General features: G+C 35.4%; 1 protein-coding gene across 3 annotated transcripts in view; it reads left to right on the top strand.

Moving 5' to 3' along the window:
* The window catches only part of LOC136041347 (kinesin-like protein KIF3A), a 43,026-nt gene that overhangs the window by 1,095 nt on the left and 29,520 nt on the right, over nt 1-12,411 (top strand). Inside the window, exon 2 of one of the 3 annotated variants that reach the window (XM_065725986.1) lies at nt 11,490-11,897. In XM_065725986.1, coding sequence (XP_065582058.1) covers nt 11,637-11,897 — 261 coding nt within the window. In that variant the 5' untranslated portion in view covers nt 11,490-11,636. Of the gene's footprint in view, nt 1-11,489; nt 11,932-12,411 lie in introns of those variants that run through there. The other 2 variants (XM_065725988.1, XM_065725987.1) reach the window with 2 other exon arrangements.

The following is a 12,411-nucleotide window of genomic DNA, read 5'->3' as shown; positions in this document are numbered from 1 at the left end:
GCTGATTTGGGAATAGGAATTGCTATTTTCCTTAGTAATAATAAAATTTTATTTTTAGAAAATCACAAGAATTTTTTAAAAGAGCTGGAAACTTTGAAAAAGACATCACAGCAAAACTGACATTATCTTTGAGGAGTTTAGAGACCCTTTGTAAAATTTCTGCTAATTAAGACTAGGCTAATGAAAATAATAACTACCATTCCTGAGTCAGGTACAAATGACAATTTTTCTCTCTATTTAGTTTGAAAATTAGATTTTAACTTCTGGTTACTGAGGGCTGTTGTGAGGCTTGTAAGGGCTCAAAATTTAATTTCCCCCAAGAAGTAATTCTTAAGATATAAAAGAGCATAAAAAAGACACGAAGCTGCGTATTCACTTTCATCCTAGCTAAAGTATATTGTCAAGAGTAAATTTACCAGAACTCAATCATTTTAGTGCTTTCTTTTAGGTTTATAGTCAAAATGTCCTAATCTATATATAGGACCAGTAGGGATGGGGCCTTAAAGATGAATGATCATAAATGCTTCTTTAACCATATAAAAGAGCATAAAAATAGCAATCTAAAAATGCTTCTCTTTTTGTTTTAGTATATCTTTTTCTGGAGAACACTCACTCTGCACATTTACCTACTTTTATAAGTCAAAGATTGTCAAGGTCAACAAAGATCAGTGCCCTATGGATGGAGAAGGACTGGGGATAGGTGTTCAAAATATCTGTTAAGTTGTTGAATAGCAGTTCTCCAGAAGGATGCATTCTAGAACAGAAGAGAGACATTTTTTGATTGCTATAATTTTATGCTCTTTTTTATGATTAAAGTTGCATTTTTTACAATTCCCCCTCACCCCTATTTGGATCCATATATAGTTGTAGAGCAAATAAGCAATCAAGTCCAAAAAAGTACAATGAAATTATTATTTCATAATATGCAGCATGTTTATATTAATCAGATTATCATGTTTTCTTCTATTATTATTCTATTATTGTCAACTATATGGTATTGGCCTGCAAACTGGAGCATGGATAATAGGTTATCAAACAGCTCATGGTAACAAACTGTAGTAAGGAGCAACACGGCTCAATAGTAACCAAAACTCTAAAAAATGGAATTTTGATACCAATAGCTACATCAAAAGAATTGCATTTTAATGCTGATTTTAAATATATAAGTTTCATCAAGTTTAGTCTTACCCATCAAAAGTTACAAGCCTGAGAAAATTTGCCTTATTTTGCAAAATAGGGAGAAACACCCCCTAAAAGTCATAGAATCTTAATGAAAATCACACCATCAGATTCAGCATATCAGAGAACCCTACTGTAGAAGTTTCAAGCTCCTATGTATAAAATGTGGAATTTTGTATTTTTTGCCAGAAGGCAGATCACACATTTGTGTTTATTTGTTTGTTTGTTTTTTGTTTTTTTCATCAGGGGTGATTGTATTGTCTCAGTGGTCCTAGAATGTTACAAGAGGGCTCATTCTAACAGAAATGAAAAGTTCTAGTGCCTTTTTCAAGTGACCAAAAAAATTTTTTAGTAGTGACGCTATAATTCGTTTTGTGACACATATAGGGGGTATCGTCGAAGTTGCTAATTTCTCAAGACATTTTGGGTGTTATGTAATACTATAGGAAGTTCTTTTTCTTCAAGATTTCTTTGTTGTTATGTAAAAGTTAAATGTTTAAAAAACCTAAGTGCATAGAAAAACTCTCAGGGCCCACCAGTCAAGTGGAGAGACCTCTGGTTGTAAAATATCGATACCCTAGATAGAGGAGTGATAACCTAGAAAAATATCTAACAAGAAAATCATTTATTTTTCTATTTGAAACATTTTTTTTCAAAATTGAATGCTAACAATCTTACTCTTTTTTGGGATCAAGACGTTTATCTTCGTGACGTTTTTCAGACGACCGGGACATAGGGAATATAAATAACGACCGGGACACTCAAAGAGAAAGCGACCAGGACACAAGGAATGTTTGATTAGCAATCACCATCAACAAAGCACCAGGACACAAATGACGACCGGGACACAGGGGATATAAATGACGACCAGGACACTCAAAGAGAAATTACAGACCGGGACACCGGAACACAAATGACGACCGGGACAAAAATGACGACCGGGACACCAGGACACAGGGAATATAAATGACGACCAGGACACTCAAAGAGAAATTACCGACTGGGACACCGGGACACAGGGAAACAACAACAACGGGGACGCCGGGGGGCACAGGGGGATATATAAATGACGACGGGGACACAGGGAATGTTCGATTAGCAATCACCATCAACAAAGCTCTAGGGCAATCATTAGAATAATGAGGTATAGATCTGAATACAGATTATTTTTCCCATAGACAATTATATGTTTCATGTTCAAGAGTCGGTAAACCTGACAATCTATTTATATACACAGACAATGGGACAGCCAAGAATGTTGTATATTCGCAAGTTTTAGGTAGTTAAAAATATATGTATATATATATCTATATTCACAGGTGGGACACAGGGACACAACTACAATGGCGCGTAACTAATATGGAGCGTAACGACTTACGTGCGCGGGGGTGGCTTGGGGGGGGGCGAAGCGCCCCCACCAACTAGGTGTTGGGGTGGCGCTTATTATATCTTATCTCTATATAAAAATGAAACTAAACTGAAAAGCAAACTGAAACTAAAAATGTAGAAACTGGGAATTGCATAAATATTTCTATATATTTTGACAATAGATTAAATTAATTCGAAAACCTTATAACAGATATTTATAATTTTGAGGTTTATTATAAATTGTTGAGTGTTAGCATGCTTGGCACGTAAAATTATTTCTAACAGTCAATGTTAGAACGAACACTGACAAATTGAAAAACATTGAAAAAGATAGAATGTTACCAAATCCTACAACAGAAGAAACAGCCGAGGAAGCTGCTCAGAGAGTTAATGCCAAAAGGCTTGCGGCTAATGAACGCAAAACCGCGCAATTAGAAGAAGATCAACCTGGACAGCGAGAGTCAAAACGTATCAAAACTGAAAATGATAGCGATGATGATTGGGTTTGGGATTTTGACTTGGATAAGGTTATCAATGCCTACCAGATTTTACTTAAAAAAACAAAGGTTCGGTGATATGTATTTACGTCTGAAAAATAAAAAAGAAAAAGAAAACTGAAACTAAAAATGTAAAAAATGGGAATTGCATAAATATTCCAAATTTTTTGACAATAGATTAAAGTAATTCGAAAACCTTAAAACAGATACTTAAAATTTGAGGTTATTATAAACTGTTGAGCTTTAGCATACTTGGCACGTGAAGATTTTTCCAACTGTCAATGTTAGAATGAACATTGACCGACAGAATTTGCGTTTGCTATTGTCACTTGGTTAATACCAAGTGCCATAAAAAGGTAAAAAACTAAAAAGAAAAAAAGCTAAAAAAACTAAAAAAGCTGCAAAACTAAAAAAAAGAAAAACTGAAACAGAAACTATATCTATATATATATATATATATATATATATATATATATATATATATATATATATATATATATATATATATATATATATATATATAAATAAGTTGTATGTCTGTTGACTGACGTCATGTTTGTGTGTTGACTGATGTCATGTTTGTCGACTGACGTCATTATGAGGATTGAGCATTATTCCGTCATGAAGTTTTTTGTCGACTGACGTCATATTTGTCGACTGACGAAATTACAGACCGGGACACCGGGACACAAAGGACTAACGGGAAACAGGGAATATAAATGACGAGCGGGACACTCAAAGACACCGGGACACAGGGAATGTTCAATTAGCAATCACCATCAACAAAGATCAAGGGCACATTCGATTAGCATTTGCAATCACCATCAACAAAGCTCAAGGTCAATCATTAGAAAAATGTGGTATAGATCTTAATGCTGATTGTTTTTCCCGTGGACAATTGTACGTTGCATGTTCGAGGGTCGGTAAACCTGACAATCTATTTATATGCAGCGACAATTGGACGGCGAAGAATGTTGTATATTCGCAAGTTTTACGCAGTTAATTTGTATTGTATCTATTTATCTATCTATCAAACAGTTCGTGGTAACGAACTGTAGTAAGGAGCGACCCGGCTCAATAGTAAACGAAACTCTAAATAACGGAATTTTGATGCTAAAATATACATCAAAAGAATCGGATTTTCATGCTGATTTTAAATATGTAAGTTTCATCAAATTTGGTCTTTGTCATCAAAAGTTACGAGCCTGAGAAAATTTGTCTTATTTTAGAAAATAGGGGAAAACACCCCCTAAAAGTCACACAATCTTAACGAAAATCACATCATCGCATTCGGCGTATCAGAGAACCCTATAGCAAAATTTTCAAGCTCTTATCTACAGAAATGTGGAATTTCGTATTTTTTGCCAGAAGACATATCACGGGTGCGTGATTTTTTTTTTTTTTTATTTATTTGTTTTTTTCCCAGGGGTCATCGTGTCGACCAAGTGGTCCTAGAATGTTGCAAGAGGGCTCATTCTAACGGAAATGGAAAGTTCTAGTGCCCTTTTCAAGTGACCAAAAAAATTGGAGGGCACCTAGCCCCCTCCCATGCTCATTTTTTCTCCAAAGTCAACACATCAAAATTTTGAGATAGCCATTTTGTTCCGCATAGTCAAAAACCATAATAACTATGTCTTGGGAATGACTTACTCCCCCACAGTCCCTGGGGGAGGGACTGCAAGTTACAAACTTCGACCAGTGTTTACATATAATAACGGTTATTGGGAAGTGTACAGTCGTTTTCAGGGGATTTTTTTGGTTTTGGGGGTGGGGTTGAGGGTAGGGGGCTATGTGGGAGGATCTTTCCCTGGTGAAATATGTCATGGGGGAACAGGAATTCAATGAAAAGGGCGCAGGATTTTCTAAAATTACTATGAAAAAAAAACAATGAAAATATAAACATGGAAAAGTTTTTTTTCAATTGAAAGCAAGGAGTAGCATTGAAACTTAAAACGAACAGAGATTATTACGCATATGAGGGGTTCTAAATATACTTTAGCATAAAGAGCGAGGTATTTAGGAGGAGATAAATACCTCGCTCTTTATGCTATAGTATTTTTAGTAATTTCAACTATTTATTCTACGGCCTTTCTGATTCAGGGGTCATTCTTAAAGAATCGGCACAAAACTTACGATTTAGTGTAAAGAGCGAGGAATTAACGAGGGTACAAACCCCCTCATAAACATAATAAAAATTTAAGAATATAAAAGTTTGTTATGTAAGTTAATTCTTAAGTTACGTATATTTTTTACTAATAAAAAAATCGTTAAAAATTAAAATTTATAGTTGCCTTTTTGTGTAACCGAAAATTGCATGGCAACTAGGCCTCCTTCCCCATCCCTTATTTCTCAAAATCGTCTGATCAAAACTAAGAAAAAGCCATTTAGCCAAAAAAGGAATTAAAATGTAAATTTCATTTTAATAATTTATGTGTGGAGAGCCAAAATCAAACATGCATTAATTCAAGAACGTTCAGAAATTACATAAAAAAAAACTAGTTTTTCTAACTGAAAGTATGGAGCGACATTAAAACTTAAAACGGACAGAAATTAATCCCTGATAAAAATGTCGATAAGGGGTTACATGATATTATTGTAAAAAATATGATACATGGACCTTGCGGTGCACTGAACGAAAATTCACCATGCATGGCCAAAGGAAGGTGCACAAAGCAATATCCTCGACTTTTAGTATCAAACACAATTACTGGCAATGATGGTTACCCACAATATAGAAGAAGATCTACTGAAGATGGCGGTAAAACAGCAATAATAAAGAAGCGTAACGGTACCACCATCGAAGTAGATAACCAGTGGGTTGTTCCATATTCCCCATTATTATCAAAAACATTTAATGCACACATAAACGTTGAATACTGTAACTCCGTAAAGGCAATCAAATACATATGTAAATACGTCAACAAAGGCAGTGACATGGCAGTTTTTGGCTTGCAGCCCGAAATCAAAGATTTCGATGAAATCGTACAATATCAGGCTGGAAGATACATAAGCAGTAATGAAGCTGTTTGGCGAATTCTTTCATTTCCGATACATGAACGTAGTCCAGCTGTTGTTCACTTAGCGGTACATTTACAGAATGGTCAACGTGTTTATTTCACGGAAACCAACGTGCAACAAAGAGTCCTGAATCCACCGGATACAACATTAACAGCTTTTTTTTCGCTTTGCAAAAATGATTCTTTTGCAAAAAAACTGCTGTATACTGAAGTGCCTTCGTATTACACGTGGAATACTAAAAATAAAGTATTTGAACGTCGAAAACAGGGTAAGTCAGTCGACGGCCAACCTACCATCTTCAAAGATACCACGATAGGAAGACTCTACACCGTTCACCCCAATCAACATGAATGCTTCTTTCTACGCCTGCTTTTGGTGAATGTACCCGGTCCGACATCCTTTGAGTATTTGAGAACTGTAAACGGTACTATACATGACACTTACCGTAGTGCATGCCAAGCTCTGAATTTATTGGAGAATGACCAACACTGGGATAACTGCATCAATGACGCGTGCGAAACGTCAACCCCAAGTCAAATTTGTGCATTGTTTGGCATCATTTTAACAACTTGCTCTCCATCAGCTCCTACAGAGTTATGGGAAAAATATAAGTCAAAAATGTCCGAAGATATACTCCATCGAAAACAGTTAGAGACGTCAGATATGACTTTTGATTTTACATCAGAAATTTATAACTACACTTTAGTTATTATAGAAGATTTGTGCGTACGTATGGCAAACAAACCTCTTCAGGATTTGGGAATGCCTTCACCTAACCGTATCGCTGCTGTTTCGACATGTGTAGAATTGGATCGTGAACAAAGTTACAGTACGAGTGATCTATTGTCGTATGTACAAAATAACATTTCCAAGTTAACGTCGGAACAAAAAGACATTTATGATACGATGCATTGTGTCGATAACAACGTTGGAGAAATTTTCTTTTTGGATGCGCCAGGAGGTACTGGTAAAACATTTGTGATAAAACTGATTCTGGCATCAATTCGATCAAAAAATGATATAGCGTTGGCAATTGCGTCGTCCGGAATAGCCGCAACATTGCTGCCTGGTGGAAGAACTGCTCATTCCGCTTTGAAATTGCCTCTGAATTTGCATTCTACAGAAACTCCCACGTGCAATATTTCCAAATCATCTGGGATGGGTAAAGTATTGCAGCAATGCAAACTTCTTATTTGGGATGAGTGCACAATGGCACACAAAAAATCGCTCGAGGCTCTGGATCAATGCTTGAAAGATTTGAGAGGGAAGTCGAAACCCTTTGGCAGCACATTAATATTGCTTGCGGGAGATTTCAGGCAAACATTACCTATAATACCTAGATCAACTCCTGCAGACGAAATGAATGCTTGCCTGAAAAATTCTAATTTATGGGCACACGTAAAAATATTAAAATTAACTACAAATATGCGTGTCCGATTGCAAAACGATGACTCTGGTCAAACATTTTCAGATCTATTGCTGGCAATTGGAAACGGAAAGCTCCCAGTAGACTCATAACAGGACGTATACAACTACCTGCTGATTTCTGTAATTTAGTGACGTCCAAAAATGAATTGATTGAAAAAGTATTTCCGAATATTCTAAAAAATTATAAAAATAATAAATGGCTAAGTGAAAGAGCGATTCTCGCACCCAAAAATATAGACGTCCACGAAATCAACAATATTGTTTTGACCAAGATTCGAGACCAGGCAGTCCTTTACAAGTCAGTCGACACAGTTTTGGAACCAAATGAAGCGGTTAATTATCCATCTGAATTTTTAAATTCCATAGATCTTTCAGGGTTTCCACCACACGTGCTACAACTAAAAATAGGCGTACCAATAATACTTTTAAGAAATATAAACCCACCAAAGCTTTGCAATGGCACTCGACTTGCCGTAAAAAAAAACAATGGAAAACCTAATAGAGGCCACAATCTTGACAGGGCTTTTTGAGGGTGAGGCTGTTCTTATTCCTCGCATTCCCATGATTCCAACGGATCTGCCTTTTCAATTTAAAAGATTGCAATTCCCAATTCGATTAGCATTTGCAATCACCATTAACAAAGCTCAAGGTCAATCATTAGAAAAATGTGGTATAGATCTTAATACTGATTGTTTTTCCCATGGACAACTGTACGTTGCATGTTCGAGGGTCGGTAAACCTGACAATCTATTTATATGCAGCGACAATTGGACAGCGAAGAATGTTGTATATTCGCAAGTTTTACGCAGTTAATTTGTATTGCATCTATCTATCTAACTATCTATATAAAAACGAGTTGTGTGTATGCATGTTTGTTTGTTTGTAAAAAGAGCGTTTGCATATGACGTCATTATTATTACATACGGCTTTGTATATGCACAGACAATGGGAAAGCCAAGAATGTTGTATATTCGCAATTTTTACGTAGTTTGAAACACATATATAAATCTATCTATATTCACAGGTGGGACACAGGGACACAACTACAATGGCGCGTAACTAATATGGCGCGTAACGACTTACGCGCGCGGGGGGGCTTGGGGGGTTGCGAAGCGCCCCACCAACTAGGTGTTGGAGTTGCGCCACCCCAACAGCTAGTATTTATATATATGTTCACAGGTAGGACACAGAGACACAACTACAATGGCTCGTAACTAATATGGCGCGTAACGACTTACGCGCACGGGGGGCTTGGGGGGCGCGAAGCGCCCCACCAGTGCCACCCCAACAACTAGTATATCTATCTATATATATAAAAATAAGTTGTTTGTGTGTTCTGTCTGTCTGTCCGCATATGACGTCTGAATTATTTCATCATATACCAATTCAAAAACGAATGTATTCAAGCCAAAAAAAAAAAAAACTAAAAAAACTGAAAAAAAGGTAAAAACTAAAAAAAAACTAAAAACTAATAAAAAAAAATAAAAAAGCTAAAAAACTAAAAAAAAAAACTAAAAAAGAAAAAACATTAAAAAAAGGAAAAAACTGAAAAATAAACGAGAAAAACAAAACTAAAAAAAAATAAAAATAAAAAAGACTAAAAAGGTAAAAACTACAAAAAAAAACTAAAAAGAACAAGGAAAAAACTAAAAAAACTAAAAAAAAGGTAAAAACCAAAAAAAACTAAAAAGAAAAAAAGGGGAAAAACACAAAAATTTATTTCTTCATATACCAAATCAAAAACGAATGTAGATACAGACCGGGACACCGGGACACAAATGACGACCGGGACACAGGGAATATAAATGACGACCGGGACGCCTGGGGGCAAAGGGGGATATGTAAATGACGACGGGGACACATGGAATGTTCGATTAGCAATCATCACCAACAAAGCTCAAGGGCAATCATTAGAATCATGAGGTATAACTAAAAAAAAAACTAAAAAAAGGTAAAAAACTAAAAACTAAAAAAAGACCAATTCAAAAACGAACGTATATACAGACCGGGACACAAATGACGACCGGGACACCGGGACACAGGGAATTTAATTGACGACCGGGACACTCAAAGAGAAATTAAAGACTGGGACACCAGGACACAAATGACGACCGGAACACATGGAATATAAATGACGACCGGGACACAGGGACACAACTACAACGGGGACGCCGGGGGGAACAGGGGGATATATAAATGACGACGGCGACACAGGGAATGTTGGATTAGCAATCACCATCAACAAAGCTCAAGGGCAATCATTAGAATCATGAGGTATAGGTCTGAATACGGATATTTTTTCCCATGAACAATTATATGTTGCATGTTCAAGAGTCGGTAAACCTGACAATCTATTTATATGCACAGACAATGGGACAGCGAAGAATGTTGTATATTCGTAAGTTTTACGTAGTTAGAAACATATATATATCTATCTATATTCACAGGTGGGACACAACTACAATGGCGCGTAACGAATTACGCGCGCGGGGGGGCGTGAAGCGCCCCCACCAACTAGGTGTTGGGGTGGCACGAAGCGCCACCCCAACAGCTATATATATATATATATATATATATATATATATATATATATATATATATATATATATAAATATATAATATATATATATATATATATATATATATATATATATATATATATATATATATATATATATATATATATATATATATATATATATATATATATATATATATATATATATATATATATATATATATATATATATATATAAAATAAGTTGTCTGTGTGTGTGTCGAGTGACGTCATGTTTGTTGACTGACGTCATTATAAGGATTGAGCTGTATGCGTCATGAAGTTGTTTGTCGACTGACGTCATGTTTATCAAGTGATGAAATTACATACCGGGACACAAATGACGACCGGGACACAGGGAATATAAAGGACGACCGGAACCTCAAAGAGTAATTACAGACTGGGACACCCGGACACAAATCACGACCGGGACACAGGGAATATAAATGACGACCGGGACACAGGGATTGTTCGAATAGAAATTACAGACCGGGACACAAATGACGACCGGGAAACCGGGACACAGGGAATATAAATGACGACCGGGACACTCAAAGAGAAATTACAAACTGGGACACCGGGACACAAATGACGACCGAGACACAGGGAATATAAATGACGACCGGGAAACAGGGACACATCATTAGAATAACGAGGTATAGATCTGAATACGGATTGTTTTTCCCATGGACAATTATGTGTTGCATGTTCAAGAGTCAGTAAACCTGACAATCTATTTATATGCACAGACAATGGGACAGCGAAGAATGTTGTATATTCGCATGTTTTACGTAGTTAAAAACATGTATATATATATATATATATATATATATATATATATATATATATATATATATATATATATATATATATATATATATCTATTCACAGGTGGGACACAGGGACACAACTACAATGGCGCGTAACTAAATATGGCGCGTAACGACTTACGCGCGCGGGGGCTTGGGGGGGGGGGGCGCGAAGCGCCCCACCAACTAGGTGTTGGGGTATATATATATATATATATATATATATATATATATATATATATATATATATATATATATATATATATATATATATATATAAATATATATATATATCTATCTATATATATATATATATATATATATATATATATATATATATATATATATATATATATATATATATATATATATATATATATATATATATATATATATATATATATATATATATATATATACGTATATAATAGGTCCGATTAATCACACCTGATTGGGCCCAATTAATCAAATTTAAAAATAAAAAAATATTGGAAGTGGAGTAAGGTATAATCTTTTTTCAAATTTTACTTTTAATTTATTTTATTTTTTTTTGTGGTTTTGTACATTTCATTGTTTAGCTGTGCCTATAACTTTCGTAAAGAGGGAGGACATCTAATCATGAGTTACTTTCAGGTTGACTGCGTAAATAACCAATGCTGATCGCAATATGGAATAAAAAAGCAAGTAGGACTGAAGATTTATAAATAATTCTGAAGATCCTGAATCCAAATTCTGAATTCATAAAGATCCTGAAGCTCTATTACCATAATTCTCGAAAAAATGAATGAAAGTGGAGTTGACTTTGTAAAGGTTGCTGTTCGAGTCAGGCCTTTAAGTGATTCAGAACAAAATGCAGGCCACATTTGTGCTGTTGATACAAATGAAGACCTTGGTATAATTGAAGTAAAAAATGCATCCAATGAAAATGATGTCAAAGACCCTCCAAAGACCTTCATGTTTGACACTGTTTTTGGTCAACAGTCTAAACAGGTTGATGTTTATAATAAAGCTGCAAGACCTGTAGTTGAAAATGTGCTTCAGGTTGGTCGATCCTTAATTTGGTTTTGGAGTAAGGGTAATTTTTTTTTCTTTAGCTTTTTAAAATGTAGTATCAAAGACAAAGTATTTAGTATTAAAGACAGGATTGAAATTTTGGAAAGATTCAACTTGATCCCCAAGTTGTTCCTGGGATAATCAGTATACACCCGGTTGTGTAACTTGTGTACCCATGTGTTTTTTGTCTACATTGCTAATTCATTGAGAATAGATTCTGTTCCAATAGGGGTTCATAGTGCCAACAATTTTAACCAGATTGGAGACCAAATGTTTAGACCCTTCCTCTCTTCTCTCTCTCCACTGTCAAGATCTTAGGTCCTTTTATTCCCCCCGCCCCCCTCAACTGAGATTCCCTAATAGTTTCGACTTGATCCACAAGGCTGTTGCTGGGATGCTACAGATACGCTGTTTTTTATCACATGGTAACATATGCTATCTTTTAATTTACCTTGTTACTGAATAGATCCAATGTACACTACAGTTATACTTTAAAAACTTC

The sequence above is a fragment of the Artemia franciscana genome, unplaced genomic scaffold (genome assembly GCF_032884065.1).
Source record: "Artemia franciscana unplaced genomic scaffold, ASM3288406v1 PGA_scaffold_166, whole genome shotgun sequence".
NCBI classification, from domain to species: Eukaryota; Metazoa; Arthropoda; class Branchiopoda; order Anostraca; family Artemiidae; genus Artemia; species Artemia franciscana.
Note: the sequence above shows the minus strand (reverse complement) of the source record. Positions and strands in the feature narration are given on the sequence as shown.